General features: G+C 44.5%; 1 protein-coding gene across 2 annotated transcripts in view; it reads left to right on the top strand.

Moving 5' to 3' along the window:
* The first annotated feature begins 331 nt into the window (after positions 1 to 331).
* Positions 332 to 17,908, top strand: part of AHCYL2 (adenosylhomocysteinase like 2) — a 198,095-nt gene continuing 180,518 nt past the window's right edge. The window contains exon 1 of one of the 2 annotated variants that reach the window (XM_043521291.1): positions 332 to 827. In XM_043521291.1, coding sequence (XP_043377226.1) covers positions 414 to 827 — 414 coding nt within the window. In that variant the 5' untranslated portion in view covers positions 332 to 413. The remainder of the gene's footprint in view (positions 828 to 17,908) is intronic. The other variant, XM_037889423.2, reaches the window with a different exon arrangement.

Raw genomic sequence — 17,908 nt, 5'->3', positions numbered from 1 at the left:
GGGAATTCGCGCAGCTGCAGCCGTGGGGAAGGAGGGACCCAGGAGCCAGGCCGAGGGGGATGGCTGAGTGGATGCACCTGGGGCTTGGGGAAACAGGCGCGTGCAATGGGACCTGCGCCAGCCGCCCACGTCCCTGCTGTGCCGGAACCCCAGCCGCCGCGCCGGGCAGGTGAGGACTACATCTCCCATGCCCCCCCGCGCTCCCCGCCGCCATGAGGCGGAGCGCTCGGCGCGCAGCACGCCGGGAGCTGTAGTCCTGGGGGGCCCGGCCGGCGCGCCGCAGGCCTGACGGCGAACTCCATGTCCCGTGGTGCCCCGCGCGGCGGCGGCCGGTGAGGGGCGGCGGCGGCGAGCGGCGGCGGCCGGGTCTGAGGGAGCCGGAGCCAGAGGCAGGCAGGCGGCGAGCAGCGGCGATGTCGGTGCAGGTGGCGGCCCCCGCCGTGGAGCTGAAGGAGCTGGGCGGCCCCAGGGACAAGGGGGCGGCCGCCCCCTCCCGCCCGGCCGAGCCGGGGCTTCTCCCCGCGCCGGGGCTCGGCGTGGCCGGGGCGCCCTGCCCGCTGCCGGCCCCGGCCGGGGAGCGTGAGGCGACGGCCCCCGGCCCGGGGTGCGGGGCCGAGCGGCCTCCCGTGAGCGGCTGCCCCGGGCTCCCCGCAGCCGGGCTCCCCCCCGGGGCCGCCAAGGTGCCGCAGGCGTCGGCCATGAAGAGGAGCGACCCGCACCACCCGCAGCACCGGCACCGGGACGGGGGGGACGGCGGCGGCGCCGGGCGGGAGGCGCTGGTCAGCCCCGACGGCACCGTCACCGAGGCGCCCCGCACCGTCAAGAAGGTAACGTGAGGGGGAGCCCGGGGACGACCGCCCCCGCCGCAGCGCTGCTCCCCTGAACGTGGGGGGGCATTCCCCTCCGGGAGGGGGGCCCTGACCCCCTTAATGCGGGACCCCAAAAGGGAAGGGGATTCACCGTGACTGAGACCCTGCGGGGAGGAGACCCCCATTCCCTTCAGGCAGAGCCGCCTGCATACCAAAAACCCCCCTTTGCTTCAGGTGGGACCCCCCTTACAGAGACCCCCTGGCAGAAGCACCTCTGTCCCCTTGATGGGGGACCCCTTTACAGGCATGCTGTGGGACAGGGACTCTCATCCTTGGAGAGGGAAACTCTTCTTACCCTATGGGTTATCTCTTTGCCCCCATGAAGGGGCTCCCACAAGCCTCTTAGGTAAGAGAGCCCAGTTTTCCTTGGAGGTCCTCCTTTGCCAGCCTGCTGGAATTGGGGCGGGGGGGAAATCTTGGTTCTTCAAGAAAGATTGGGGCTCATCTTTGTCTGTCAAAGCTCCTGTTCTTCTGGAGAGACCTTCTTTGTGACCCCTTGACAGCATACCCAGTGTTTGGGGGACCTGCCCCACCTGATGTCTCCCTAGAGAGACCAAAAGCACTAGAACCTGAGACATTGAACTCCCTGAAGAGAGAGATGCCAGATAAACCCACTAATCCAGCCCTTGGAGAGACCCCATAGTACCCAGGTTGAGACTTTGCCGTGTGCTGTCACTATAGGCACCCTCTCTTGGAGAAAGAGTGGAGTACCCATAATTTGATACTACTACTTCCTTGGTCATCTTTGTTCTTAAGTTTCAGAGTAGCAGCCGTGTTAGTCTGTATTCGCAAAAAGAAAAGGAGGACTGATGGCACCTTAGAGACTAACCAATTTATTTGAGCATAAGCTTTCGTGAGCTACAGCTCACTTCATCGGATGCGTTCCGATGAAGTGAGCTGTAGCTCACGAAAGCTTATGCTCAAATAAATTGGTTAGTCTCTAAGGTGCCACAAGTACTCCTTTTCTTTTTTTGTTCTTAGGTAACCTCACATTATCTATATCCCCACCATGTGATATCACCCTATTCCTTCATCCCCTTTTTGGAGTCTGCCATCCTTGGGAAGGACACTTGTTTTCCTTCATATTTTCTCCCAAGGACCAGTGCTTGCTTGACCAGACAAAAAGCATGGTCATGGATCTTCTGTGTCAAGGATCATGACATATTTGACCTTCTGAATCTCCCAGGTGGAGAGGGAATATTGATGTCGGTGATGATTTTCTGCCTGGGAACAGTTCTCATCCCTGTCTCCAGGTACTTCTAAACTCAGCAGAGACAGGGCCTGAGATAAGGGAAACAAACAATACCCAACCAGAGGGAGCTGATCCTCCGTGCAGTAGGAGCAGAGTATTCATGGAGCAAAACCAACCACCACCTCCATTGCCTAGCTTGGTGGGATTGTTTATAGGCTGTGTGTGAATCTGTGTGGTTGCTATAGGAAGTAAAATGTGTTGAATGAGGATGTCTGGGAGTACATGCTGTTCCTTCTCCTTCTGCAATGCTATTGCTTTCCAATTGCTTCAGTGCGTGGGTTTGTTCCAGTGACTGAAGGGTTGTCTCTGCATTTATTAAACTAGGTTTACACATCCACGGCCTTTTGGTACAGTAGTAAATTTAAAGCAAATGTATGCAACTTTTAAGGCAATATACAGAAGTAAAACATATCTTTGCTTGGCTTTAAGACTTTCAGGCCTTGTCTTCACTAGGGAAAAAGCGTATTTTAAACATGTTAACTAATCATTAATGCATGTTAAAATCCTGTTGTAGACAGGATAAGTTATAGTTTTAATGTGTTGGCTGGTCAAGAAAAAAGTATGCTCTCTGTTAAGATTTATCTTGACTGACTAATCTGCTAAACCTGCAATTTACCTTGTCTACACTATGATTTTAACATGTGTGTTAACACATCATGTAACATGCCTAAAATACTTCTTTTTTGTAGTGTAGGTATGACCTCTGAGGATTAATAACCAATGCTTTTTTCCCCCCTTCTATTATTCTCTCGTTTTAGAAGTGTTAGTAGTACATATTAATTTGGTCTTGCAAAATTCTAGTTGCATAGGCAAATATTTTTCCTTTGCATGAGGATATAATTATTAACACACACATCACCATGGTAAAGGCTGGTGGGTAAATGTGCCTAAATTGGTAAACTTCAGTGATTTTGTAATGCTGTGTTAGTTTAATGATGGGATTGTAATATCTGATCAATAGCAAAATGACATGATAAACATTTAGGACCTGATCCTACGAAGTTGTGTGCACATGCTTAACTTTAATCACATTAACTTCATTGGGACAAGAGTAAGTAAAGTTAAGAACCTTTTCTCATGCCTGGTGCTTTAATGTTTGTCCTCATTTTCACTATACCGAGTTGCTGCATGCTAACGTTTTTGTACCTACTTCTCTGACATCTTAGAATTCTGTGTGTAGACCCAAATTTTCAAAAGTGGCCGCCGATTATGGCAATGTCAGTTTTTAAGATACTGTGGACCAGACTTTCAGAGGTCAAAGTCATTTAGACAAGTCACATCAGTCATTTAGTCTTAACAAATTAAAATTCCCAATTGCAACTTACTACTTAGATGAGCTCCTCTTGACTTCAGTTGGAAGTGAGTGAGAGGTTTAAAAATCAGGCTTAAGGTAAATGACATTGGACAGTCATAAAATGAGGTATCCAAAATCAGAAAACTTTGGAAATGTTGGCATTAATGACTGTGGTGTGGTAAGCTGGTAAGAGTAGGGGCATGAAAATCAAGACTACGCAATAGATTTACTGTGTGTCCTTGGGCTTATTGCTACAATTTGTTTTCAAAATCTGTGAAATGAGTGTACGCTTACTTACACAGGTGTGCATAGCATAGCAATTTAATACTCACCTGCCCTACAGGTAAGGCATATTTGTTTATGAAGCATATTGAGCTCTTCTGAGGAAAGGCACTATACAGTTGCAAAATTTTATATTAATATATATGCTCACTTTACAAATTGAAAGTGAACTTTTTTCCTAGCTTTCAGCACTGAAAGCAAAGCTTGCTTTCTGAATGTCAAGCTATGTTCTTTCTGCTTCTTAACATTATCAGCATAAAGGTTCTGGAATCAGAACTGAGCTGGCAATCCTGTTGATTCATGAAGCAAAATAGAATACAGCTTGCTCCTCCATAGCTAGTCCGCCTCTGCAATATTGATGGCAGTAAAAGCTGTAGGTTTTGTCTGTAAACTAAGTGGGCTTAAAATTGAAAACAGAGGGTACAGACGCATAGGGTAACAAGGTGCATCTTATGACAGTGTCACTCATCTGAGTGTAACTTCACTGTAACTATAAAATTCCTCAGTAAAATGAATAAATCAAAATATGTGCCTGATGCTCACCAGACTGGCGCATCACCTGACAAGTGAGCTGCAGTTGGGTATTTTACTTTGCAGCATATAAATGACACTCATGTGGCTTGTCTAAATGGTGATTTTGACCTTGACTCTTCGCTAATTTGATTGTATCAGGGAGCATAAGGGTTGAAATGGCTGCTTTTCCATAATAAATTCAATTGTTTGGTGTGAGGTTCTCACACCATTTTATTCACTTGTTGTATAGGAGGATTTTTAGATAACCTGAATGGACCACAGACTATCTTATTTTACTCGTGTGTGTTTGCCATTTACTCAATTTCATTCTAATCTATAGTGATCAGTTATACCAGGGTAATAAATGTTTCTCCTTAGGCTGAATTCCCAACTGCTGCTCATAATGAGTGTGATAGGATTTTACTAACTGGCATACAAACCATTTGGAGGCAGTGTTATAATTATAATACACTTGGGCCCTCTCCCTCAGCATGTATGCAATTTATTTTTAGGTAGCACCTTCTGAATGATGTATTCAGACCTTTTATGAAAGACTAATACCTTAAGTTGTATACAGAGACTCTTGCAGGTAGAAAAGGAAAAGTAACATGTAAAGAGAAAAACAATAGTAGAAATATAAAAGCAGTAAAGATGAGTAAATGTTAACACAGTGAAGGGCATAGAAAGTGCAGAAATGAGGAAATGCAGTATAATTAAGGGTACCTAAACTCTGATGAATGAGTGAAACAGTATCAGTTGGCAAGGAGTCTGAAGCCCACACCCAATTTGTATTAAAATTGACATAAATTCTAAGTACATGATATTTATACTTCCTTGACAAAGGAATAGAAACTTCATGTTTTGAATTTACCTGTGATTTAAAAACCTATAGCTGATCAGCTTTGATCCTCACCAAGCAGTCGAGAAATGGGCCATAGGCCATATTTAAGACTTTGGAAAGCGTATTTTGCCTCTTGGGGTGTATTCTGAGCATCGGCGCTCTAGCATCAGTAATACAATGTTCTACGTCAAACAGGAAGTGTTGAAGGCAAGATTTTAAAAAATGGTTGAGGTGTTGTAAAGGGAAGACACAGGTCAACTTGAGTGAGAGTCACTTGCAGTGTTGTGAAGTTTTAAAGAGAGGACTGAAAGGTAGCAAAGACTGGAGGAGCGGAATTATTTGAAGTGGTTATGACAGTGATAGGGTGCAACAAGTCCCTAGTTATGAAAGCTAGGAAGGGAGTTTTCAGTTGGTGATGGACTTCAAGCCAGTGACCATAGTGAAAGATGGGGTAATATAGTCATACTTCCTGAAAGGAGAGAATAGTCTGGATGCAACATTCTGACCCTGTGAAGTTGAGTGTAAGCCTTCCAAAAATCTACAAAATGACGTGATAAATATTGAGACAAGAAATGATGAAAGTATAAATAAAGATTTCAGCAGTGAGTGTATTCTGAGGATGGTACTGGATGACTTGCAGATGAGAAGAAAAAGGTTAATGGTCCAGGATGTTTCCAAATTTTGTGATTTTTGGGAGCATAAGTTAAGGTGATAGCCTCAAAGAGACATACGGTTGATTTGTGTATATATAAAGAAGGCAGAGGGGAATAAATGCATGACATGAGAGATTAGAGGAAATTCTGCTCGCAAGGAAGAAGTTAGTCTTGAAAATTTTTAATAGGAAATTATGAGATCTTGGAGTTGTGGATAGTTCTCTAAAAACTTACACTCAATGTTCAGCGGCAGTCAAAAAAGTGAACAGAATGTTGGGAAGCATTAAAAGGGATAGATAAGACAGAAAATATCATATTGCCTCTGTATAAATCCATGGTACGCCCACACCTTGAATACTGCTTGCAGATGTGGTCACCCCATCTCAAAAAAGATAAATTGCAATTGGAAAAGGGCAACCAAAATGATTAGAGGTATGGAATGGCTTCCATATGAGGCGAGATTGATTAAGACTGGGACTTTTCAGCTTGGAAAAGAAACGACCAAGGGGGGATATGCTAAAGATCTATAAAATAAAGTAAATAAGGAAGTGTTATTTACTCCTTCCGGTAACACTGTACTAGTGGTCACCAAACGAAAATCTGCAGCGGGTTTAAAACAAAAGGAAGTATTTTTTTTCCACACAACGCATAGTCAACCTGTGGAACTCCTTGCCAGAGGATGTTGTGAAGGCAAAGACTATAACAGGGTTCAAAAAAGAACTGGATAAATTCATGGAGGATAGGTTCGTCAATGGCTATTTGCAAGGGTTGATATCCCTAGCCTCTGTTTGCCAGAAGATGGAAATGGGTGACGGGATGGATCACTTGATGACTTCCTGTTCTGTTAATTCCCTCTAGGGCACCTGCATTGGTCACTGTCAGGGGACAGGATACTGGGCTAGATGGACCTTTGGTCTGACCCAGTATGGCTGTTCTTATGCTGTAGATTTGAGCTGACAGGCCAAGCATAAGGTAAATGAAGAGAATGAACTGAGGGAGATGTAAAGTTAAATGTCGTCTCTGAAAAGTGATTTCTGATATAGCGTTGAGTTCTCCCGTAGGGAGATAAGATATGGAGAAGTGGATCAAGACTGGGAACCTGAGGCAGTTTGTATTAGGATGAAGGGGAGATGTAAAGTCTCGACTAGGCATGGAAGAGAAGTAAGATCCAGTCTCACAGTGAAAGTGCTGGAGGCTGTTTGAGACACCCACAAAATTTAGACCAAGGTATCCAAAGCACACTAGACCCAATAAGAGACTAAAGAAGAATCTAAGAAAAGAGGTAATGTGAGCTTATCTCTTATGTGAAGTCCTCTGTGGGGAGGCATAGCATAGGCATTTGCAGTACAAGCGTCTCCTTAATGCCTCAACCTTGACTTGAAGGAACCATCTGTAGTGGGGAGAGTGGAGCTCACTCTCTCTGGCCCATTCATGTTTTCCTCTCTCCTGTGATTTCTGCCACAAAACTGTCACTAAATGACAGCATTGGTGGCTCAGTTTTTGTGATGAGTTCTCAACCCAAGTGCCCTCTAAACTAATTTTCATAATTTGCTAAACATTTGTCAGATAGAGTTGCTAGTTGCTACTGATCTAGATTTGTACCAGCAGTCTAGAGGTGAAAAACTGTGTCCCATTAATAGTGTGAGCCATCCAGCCCCCTGTTTGCAGTAGTGGTGTGTGTGTGTTTTTTTTTTTAAGATAAAGACAGAGTGGTTGATGGGAGTGCTATAAAAAGGAATAAGGGTTTAGCAAACTCTAATTTTTACTGATTTGTACCCTAAAGCTTGGTAGAAATGCTGTACAGTCTGTGTAACAGGTGTCGTTATAAAGACAGTGAAGGAAACCAAAATCAAATTCACCAAACGCTTAACTCAATATAAATGTATTGAATTTCAGCAAAGCCTTTCTGGGCTCTCGAAAGTCAGTCTGGTGCTCTGAAATGTTGAGACTTGGCAAGTGTAGAAATAAGATTGAAGAACTTGAGATTTGATTTCCTCAAGCAATTCTCATGATGTGTAAAGTCGTTTAACGACTTCCAAAACCAAATCTGTTTTGGGAACACTTGCTGTAGCAACTCCATTGGCCATCTCCTTGCCTAAGTCCCTGAAGCAACAGCTTGCAGCTTTGCTTTTCTCTTAGTAAATTGCTGTCATTCTTGTGCCCTGTGGGTCTGAGGGCAGAAGAAAAAGTATAATTGTTTAGTCCTTTGGATGTACATTGGGGTATCCAAACTTTATCCCATCAAAGGCTGCATTTCACATGCATAAACTAACAGGTTGCAGCTGTCCTCTCAATGTGGAAGTGCAGCCTGTGGAAACTACAGATCTCAACATGCAAGAATTCTTGGTTGTGCATCTCAAGATGAGCACTGCATGCAGACATCTAGTCTTGGAATCTTCTCATCTCAGTATTAAACATGAGGGCAGCTGTTGGCCATGTCACTGATGTTGAACACCATAGGCCAGGGGTAGTCATTTTTTGTCAAGGTCCAAATTTCTTGGTCAAAGTCCAGACTCCAGAGAAAATAATAATAAAAAAACCCAATAATAAGTAAATAAAAAGATTTTGGTGTCTGTTCAAAAATGTTTGCTGGTCCGGATTTAGCCCGTGGTCCACCTAATGACTACCCCTGCTGTAGGCTGTGGTTTGACATCCCATATATCAAAAGCAGTGCTGCTTCACTTATTTAACTGGAGTGGTCATATGTCAGGGAGATATGGTATGCAAGTGGTTAAAAGAAAACAGTGGCCCTTTATGGCCAAATAAATTGATATAATGAAGATACGGTCATGCTAGGCATGATTTTGAGACTTCTCTGATTTTGCAGCAGACACTTGCTTATTCTGAATCCTGCTCAAACACATGTGCATCATATCACATGTTCAGTTCTTGTAAGTGAAGATGATTGTTGATCAGAAAGTCATGTAGAAGTTTGTAGGAGACAGGATGAACCAGTGTCCATGTAGGTGGTCATGACCGTCTCTCTGAGCGGGGGGCCACGCCTTCTCGCAGTCTGGTCTGCTAGAATACACTCCAAAACAAAGAAAGGGGGATTTAGCAGTGCTCAGTGGGCCCCGATCTTCAAACAGGGAAGGGCCGCAAACAGTCTGGGCTCTGGCCAGTGGTCAGGACAGAGTGGTACTAAGTTAGAAGCCCAGCCCTCAAGTGGGGCGAGACAGTAAACAGCCCGGGCTCTGGCCTGCAGTCAGGCAGAGCTGTAGCCCAAACTCCGTCTGTGAGGCTCCGGCAGAGTTGAGCACCATGCACAGGCTCTGGGGCTCCGGCAGAGGTGTCCGAGGAGTGCAGGCCTCCTGGCCTAAGGAGGGGGAGCGGCAGGGGGGTCGCGAGCCCGCCTGATTTCACCTCATCCCAGCCAGGGCCCTAACAGTGGTGGCGTGGTCTGCCACTGGGTCAGCAGGGATCCGCCCGCAACACGTTGACCTTGTATCGGGTCAGCTCTCAACCAGACTGTTGTCTGGTTTTCCTGGACTGCTTCCTACTCTCCCCCTTGGGTGTACCAGTGTCCAGGGGTCGTCCTCAGTCTCCCCGGGATATACTGGAAAGGGTAGCAGTAGCAGCTCCTCAGTGTTGGGAGTGGCCGGGGTTTTGGGAAACTCGTGCAGACGCCTTGGTCAGCCACGGTTCTCCTTGGGATCCCATTCCAGCAGCAGGGAAGATATATCTGTCTACCTTGGCAGCTCCCTCCCAACTGAGCTGCGGGGCTGGCCTTTTATACTTCCTCTTCCTGTCCAGCCCATCTGCTTCTGGTGTGCAGGGCATGGTCCTCCTGGCTCCGCCCACCAGGTGGCTTGCAGTGTTCCGTTTGTGTCCGCCTCTCAGGAAGGCCATGCCTCCTTGCTACATTCCAAATCGGAGAGCTGTCCCCAAAGTATAAAGGAAGGTTGTTCCAGGCAGCTGGATTTGCAGAGGAAAAAACCCTTCACCAACAATAGTAAAATTAAGAGATGAAGCAGGTGTTATAAGAAAGTGAGCAGAAGTTGGTGCAACTCCACAGAAGACTTTATAACAAAGATTAACTGAGTTGTGTCCTAAAATGATTGGGGAACCAATGGACTTGTTTGAGGATGGGATGACATGGTCATGCTTATTCGTACATATGAGAAGGAGGGCATTCTGCTGCACATGATTGGGTTTGGAGGGTTGACACTTGAAGGAGGCTGAAGAACCAGTGAGAGGAGATGAAGGCCTAGAAGTGGAGTCAAGGCAGTAGCGTAGCTGGGTAACATGGAAGTGGTGATGCAGGAAGAAATTACCTCTTTTTGAGTAGGGAATGTCTTTTTGGTCTGTATTTGTACAGCACCTTGGCCAGTGGGCTCCTGCTCCAGTCAGATGACTAGTAAGAGGAAAGTTCGGGGTCAGGAAGATACCATGATTACATCCAAAGGCAGCAAATGGAAGATGTGAGTTGAGGGGGTGACTGGAGAGAGTCATGTTTGATGATGCTCTTGCCCAAGAGAACTGCTTGTCTGAGGCATTTAACTGAAAAGTTTAGGGGTAATGACAAGTTTTCCTTGGTCAAGAGGCAGAGAGGATGAAGAAAGAAGAGTAATCAATTTTTCAAGAAATGTTACTGTTTAGTATTATGAGCATAAAAGTAGTGGTTAAGGTTTAAGGGATGTATGAAAGAAATGGGGGCTAGATAGGAAACGACAGTGAGTGGGAAGTGAAAGAGGTGCAGAGGACTTGTCACTATTAGGAGAAAGCCATTAGATAAAAGTGTAAAAAGAAAAGGAGTACTTGTGGCACCTTAGAGACTAACCAGTTTATTTGAGCATGAGCTTTCGTGAGCTACAGCTCACTTCATCGGATGCATAGCATATCGTGGAACCATGGCTGGATGGAACCTATGTTGGATGTTCAGGAGCCTGGAATTATCCATTGTCAGAGGCTGTACAGAGCCTGCAGAGGAGGAGTCTTCAGTGAAAATTTGGAAGTTCAGTGACAGAATGGAAATTCTGTGCTATACCCAGGCCAAACCTCAGGAGGATATTGTGAGGAAGGGTGCTTGGGGAGTTGTGAAGGTGATGGTCTCAAGCTCTTTATTGAGAAAGGAAAGGCTACAGGCAGGACAGTGGTTAGGGCAGGGTCAAGGGATGTCTTTTAAGTAGGGAGAGGAAAAATTTAAAGAGCTATAAGGCAGAGCTTAAAAAACCCACTCGCCTATTGTGACCCTAAGAGCCTGTTTTATGCCAACTGGCAAAAGGCTCACCCTGTACATTGTCAGAATATTTAGCCAGTGCCTTGTAAGGTATCATATGAAAACTGGTGACATGCTGGTCATGAATATCATTGTGCGATGTATATAGGGGTTCTGTATACAGAGTTATGTATGTGTGTTTGAAATATGTTCTTAAAATGTGTTTTCGAGACAGCTGATAAACACACTTGCCCTAGGCAAAGGAATGTGGATTTACCTGTCAACATGGACAAAGTTAACAGACAGATGAGAAAACAGCATGGCTTGATTACGAGCAAAGGTCAATAGAAGTACATTTGCATCTAAAGTAAACAAAGTGATCAAGCCAATCAAAAAAGCAAATTAACCACAGGATGAAGAACAGGCTTAGTACCTGCACACCAGAGAACAAGCAGCAGGGGAGAGGAACTTTATCTGGGTTCTTTTCAAAGAATACATTTTAAAGGCTTTCTGGGCTATAAGAGGGGAAGAAAAGGGGCCTCTCTTGTTATCCCTCACATAGGGAACAAAAGAAACAGCACCCTCTGATTCTGTGAATGGTAGGTGCTCTTGTCTGAAGGGCTAGGGATGCTGATGACTTGATGTAAACTGTTTAGACAAAGCTTGTAGCTTGCTAAAGTTAAGTTTTAGTGACTAAAACTTTTGTTGTTGTTTGTAACCATACCTGCCTTTTTTTGTTGTTTAGTATCACATAAATTTATATTTTTTATTAATAAACATATGCTTAGTTTTACTGTAAACTGTCTCAGTGCTGCATATTAAGGTAAAGAGTGTAGACTCCCTCCTCAGGCCCTACGCTACCAGCACTCCCAGCTATCTTCGAGACACCACTGACTTCCTGAGGAAACTACAATCCATTGGTGATCTTCCTGAAAACACCATCCTGGCCACTATGGATGTAGAAGCCCTCTACACCAACATTCCACACAAAAATGGACTACAAGCCGTCAGGAACAGTATCCCTGATAATGTCACGGCAAACCTGGTGGCTGAACTTCGTGACTTTGTCCTTACCCATAACTATTTCACATTTGGGGACAATGTATACCTTCAAATCAGTGGCTCTGCTATTGGTACCCGCATGGCCCCACAATATGCCAACATTTTTATGTCTGACTTAGAACAATGCTTCCTCAACTCTCGTCCCCTAATGCCCGTACTCTACTTGTGCTACACTGATGACATCTTCATCATCTGGACCCATGGAAAAGAAGCGCTTGAGGAATTCCACCATGATTTCAACAATTTCCATCCCACCATCAACCTCAGCCTGGACCAGTCCACACAAAAGATCCACTTCCTGGACACTACAGTGCTAATAAGCGATGGTCACATAAACACAACCCTGTACCGGAAACCTACCGACCGCTATGCCTACCTACGTGCCTCCAGCTTTCATCCAGACCACACCACACGATCCATTGTCTACAGCCAAGCTCTACGATACAACCGCATTTGCTCCAACCCCTCAAACAGAGATAAACGCCTAAAAGATCTCTATCAAGCATTCTTATAACTACAATACCCACCTGCTGAAGTGAAGAAATAGATTGACAGAGCCAGAAGAGTACCCAGAAGTCACCTATTACAGGACAGGCCCAACAAAGAAAATAACAGAATGCCACTAGCCGTCACCTTCAGCCCCCAACTAAAACCTCTCCAATGCATCATCAAGGATCTACAACCTATCCTGAAGGACGACCCATCGCTCTCACAAATCTTGGGAGACAGGCCAGTCCTTGCCTACAGACAGCCCCCCAACCTGAAGCAAATACTCTCCAGCAACCACACACCACACAACAAAAACACTAACCCAGAAACCTATCCTTGCAACAAAGCCTGTTGCCAACTGTGTCCTCATATCTATTCAGGGGACACCATCATAGGGCCTAATCACATCAGCCACACTATCAGAGGCTCGTTCACCTGCACATCTACCAATGTGATATATGCCATCATGTGCCAGCAATGCCCCTCTGCCATGTACATTGGTCAAACTGGACAGTCTCTGCGTAAAAGAATAAATGGACAGAAATCAGATGTCAAGAATTTTAACATTCATAAACCAGTTGGAGAACACTTCAGTCTCTCTGGTCACTCGATTACAGACCTAAAAGTGGCAATTCTTCAACAAAAAAAACTTCAAAAACAGACTCCAACGAGAGATTGCTGAATTGGAATTAATTTGCAAATTGGATACAATTAACTTAGGCTTGAATAGAAACTGGGAGTGGTTGAGTCATTACGCAAAGTAAAACTATTCCCCCCCCCCCCCCCCCCCACTGTTCTTCAGACGTTCTTGTTAACTGCTGGAAATGGCCCACCTTGATTATCATTACAAAAGGTTTTCTTCTCCCCCACCCCACTCTCCTGCTAAGTAATAGCTCATCTTAAGTGATCACTCTCCTTACAGTGTGTATGATAAACACCCATTTTTTCATGTTCTATGTGTATATAAATCTCCTCACTGTATTTTCCACTGAATGCATCCAATGAAGTGAGCTGTAGCTCACAAAAGCTTATGCTCAAATAGATTGGTTAGTCTCTAAGGTGCCACAAGTACTCCTTTTCTTTCAACTGATTTTAAAGCCCAGATATTACAGTAATGCTTCAGCCGTAGTGGTGGGTTTTAAATGAGCCAGGAGTTAAGAGAATCATAAAATATCAGGGTTGGAAGGGACCTCAGGAGGTCATCTAGTCCAACCCCCTGCTCAAAGCAGGACCAATCCCCAACTAAATCATCCCAGCCAGGGCTTTGTCAAGCCTGACCTTAAAAACTTCTAAGGAAGGAGATTCCACCACCTCCCTAGGTAACCCTTCCAGTGTTTCACCACCCTCCTAGTGAAAAAGTTTTTCCTAATATCCAACCTAAACCTCCCCCACTGCAACTTGAGACCATTACTCCTTGTTCTGTCATTTGCTACCACTGAGAACCGTCTAGATCCATCCTCTTTGGAACCCCCTTTCAGGTAGTTGAAAGCAGCTATCAAATCCCCCCTCATTCTTCTCTTCCGCAGAATAAACAATCCAAGTTCCCTCAGCCTCTCCCCATAAGTCATGTGTTCCAGTCCCCTAATCATTTTTGTTGCCCTCTGCTGTACGTTTTCCAATTTTTCCACATCCTTCTTGTAGTGGGGGGGCCCAAAACTGGACATAGCACTCCAGGTGAGGCCTCACCAATGTCGAATAGAGGGGAATGATCATGTCCCTCGATCTGCTGGCAATGCCCCTACTTATACAGCCCAAACTGCCATTGGCCTTCTTGGCAACAAGTGCACACTGTTGACTCATATCCAACTTCTCGTCCACTGTAACCCCTAGGTCCTTTTCTGCAGAACTGCTGCCTAGCCATTCGGTCCCTAGTCTGTAGCGGTACATGGGATTCTTCCGTCTTAAGTGCAGGACTCTGCACTTGTCCTTGTTGAACCTCATCAGATTTCTTTTGGCCCAATCCTCTAATTTGTCTAGGGCCCTCTGTATCCTATCCCTACCCTCCAGCGTATCTACCTCTCCTCCCAGTTTAGTGTCCTCTGCAAACTTGCTGAGGGTGCAATCCACACCATCCTCCAGATCATTAATGAAGATATTGAACAAAACTGGCCCCAGGACCAACCCTTGGGGCACTCCACTTGATACCGGCTGCCAATTAGACATGGAGCCATTGATCACTACTTGTTGAGCCCGACAATCTAGCCAACTTTCTATCCACCTTATAGTCCATTCATCCAGCCCATACTTCTTTAACTTGCTGGCAAGAATACTGTGGGAGACCGTGTCAAAAGAAGAATCCAGCAAATCAGTCCAACAGGCTTTAATAGTGTCCACTGTCTGATACTTAGAGTTTCAGAACGGCTGGCTCCTGGGCATAACTTCTAACCCTTGTGGTGCTTTTAGTTTTCTTTTTGGAGCGGGTTTCTGAGTCCCTGGTTACTTACAATACCTGACTCAGCTACGACGATCTGAGCCACAAACCCTTAATATTGGGTTGCATACACTTTTGAACCAGGCATTTACTGTCTGAGTCACTGTCACACTGACCTGAAAATGAAGGGAATTTAATACTGTGTTTTGTAACTGGTATATAATCCCACCGCCTACTCCTGGTATTTTGCTTCTGCACATAAGGACGTGTTGAATTCTGAAAATCTGAGTGTGGAAGGGTGTGAAAATATCAAGAAGCAGAAACTCATGGTGGATCTGTGTTTTTCCTTTGTGTGTTTGTATGCCATGGTGGCTGGATTCTTTATGGTGTGATATTTTCAGGCTGCCTGTAGGAGCTAGTGAGGACTCCAGTGAGTAACCTATCTGTCAAAGCTTTAGAGTGAACTGATTTTTGTTCTGTGCCACACTGGTAGCAATGGGAAGAAAGAAATGCTTGCCTTTTCGGTGTCCTCGTGGCCACTCTTATTTGATATTACTTAAATTGTAGGCATCGCTTTGTCAGTCTTGTCAAATATCGTGAAGGGAAGCAGATACAACAGAGATGTGTGTAGCCTGGTGTACTAAGGATTAGCAGGTGAATTTTTTTTCTGTGGAAGTATGGTAAAAAAAATAAGTTTGTAATGTGTATAATCATGAAACCTATAGCTTTGGACCAGTGCCAAAAGAGCAAAACTCTTCCAATGAATGTGTATAAAACAAAATAAATAGTGACTTGTCTTAAAGTCCCTATATATTTTAAACTAGTAGGGTAGAAAGAAATGCTGAGAATTCCAGCCATCAAGTGGTGTCCATTTGTTTTTTTCATTGGATCAGAAGATCTAGAACAGTAAAATCACATTATTCCGTTTACCATCTTGCTTTCCACTTTTAAATTATCTGATATTAATCGTTGCTAATTAATTAATTAATGGTTGCAAACTGTTAGAGCTAGAACCAATTCTATACACCACCTGAAAGCTTGGAATCCCTGATATCAAATTACATTAAAGCCTTAATCTGATTCTAGGGGTTTGTGAACAAACTGCTACATCACTGGTGATCTTTTCCTTAGGCTCTGATGGATGATGTGATCTAACTTGCTGCCACTAAGACTAATGCCAGGAGAATTGCAGCTCAGAATCAGGATTTTTCACAGGGTGGGTTTTTAGTCACTTAGGTTAAGTACTGTTACAGTACTGTGAGTGAGATAATGAATCTTTCTAGTTCAGGCTGAAACACAAGACTCATTGCTTCACCTTAGCTTTTTTTACATTAACCACTGCCTCCTACTAGAGTAACAGAATCAGTAAATGATGAGCGAGATGAACAAGAGACCAAAAAAACACAAACAAAAATTCAAGTATAGTGCAAAAAAAGTGGTAGAATGCCACACAGCACCAGATTTTTTATGACTACGTAATTTGTAAGGCATTTAGATACCACAGAGATGAGCATAGTAGAAATAGAATAAATTAGGCGTCTGCATTGGAGTTATAGCATCTAGGGTGGGGGGAGAAGCCTGTTGGGACACTAGTTTATCTTTCAGCCAGAACAGGGTCATTCCCTGTTAAGTAACTTCTCTGGCCTTGTTGGAGTTCATAACTCCTCCCACATTAGTGTTATCTGCATAGTCCATTTATATGCTATTTTTATTCTTCTAAATCCATTCATTGAAGGTGTTAAATGAGATCAGATCTGTTCAACACACACTCTTGTGGCTCTCCCATCATCACTTAGTTCTTCATCCAATTGTTGATCCATGTGACACGGTTCCATATGTGAGCCAACTAAAAAAATGTAATTTTGAGAATAAGATTTTTGAGAGGCTGTAGAAAATTAGCTTAATATTATTGAGACTCGTTCGGGTTCAGTCTTCGAGGATTAAAAGTGAAGAGAGTTCCTTGGAAATGCAGCATAATACAGGATAGGTTAAGGGTGCCCAAGTTTGTCAGTTGAGGGCCATACTGGTAATTTCACGAGCCTGAGGACTATGAACTGTGCCTAAAATGGATATTGCAGCTACTCTTATCTTTAAGTGGGTATTTACAAACAATAGAAAATGTTTTAAAATGTGAATTAAATTTGATGCAAGATCATACTGCAGTTACCAAGTGGCTTTCTGCAGGAGCAAGTGTGGCAAAGGGGATGCCATCAGGATCAGTTTCTGCTGATTCTTTTGGGTCATTGGAAAATGTTTTATACAGGAACTTCATAGAAATGATCCTGTGCTGCCACTGGGGCATTCCGTTTAGAAGAGAAATTTGACCTCTTCTACACCCACATGGGAGAGGACTTCAGGATCATGTCAGTTCCATTCTGATACTCGCAAAAAGAAAAGGAGTACTTGTGGCACCTTAGAGACTAACCAATTTATTTGAGCATGAGCTTTTGTGAGCTACAGCTCACTTCGTTGGATGCATACTGTGGAAACTCATACTCAAATAAATTGGTTAGTCTCTAAGGTGCCACAAGTACTCCTTTTCTTTTTGCGAATACAGACTAACACGGCTGTGACTCTGAATTCTGATACTCCTGAAGAAAGGAGCTACTGCTGTATCATGCTGGGTGAGGGAGGAATGGAGAAGCTATCCTGTCCTACTTCCCTTTTGTTTGTGATGCATATCTCGTGGCAGCATTAGTGCCAAACCAAGTTCAATTCTTTACGTTAAATGCCAGCAAAGGATAGCGATTCTTCAGAGGCAGCTCTCTCGTTCTTCAATCATGGTCTCGGGCTGGTTGAAGAAGCAGCATTATAGGCTCAGTCAGAGGAATGTGGACTTCTGAGTGAGTCAGGGAGGGACAGGACTAAAGGCTGACATAGGGAATCTAAGGAAGGGAGAGTGGCAATGACATGAAAAGGGAGGCAGAAAGGTAACATCTTAATTTTAGTAGGGGCAAGATTGTATTTGATTTTTTTGCCACTGACCCAGTAATTGACTGCATTAGTAGCTGAAATAAACCAAGAGATAAACCTCCTCTTCCTGTGCACCCCACTTCTAAAATTTTATTCGTGCTATTTGAAAGAGAGTAGAGGGGAATTTCTCCTTACCCTTCCTCCACCCACG

This window comes from Chelonia mydas, chromosome 1 (assembly GCF_015237465.2).
Source record: "Chelonia mydas isolate rCheMyd1 chromosome 1, rCheMyd1.pri.v2, whole genome shotgun sequence".
Classification (NCBI taxonomy): domain Eukaryota; kingdom Metazoa; phylum Chordata; order Testudines; family Cheloniidae; genus Chelonia; species Chelonia mydas.
Note: the sequence above shows the minus strand (reverse complement) of the source record. Positions and strands in the feature narration are given on the sequence as shown.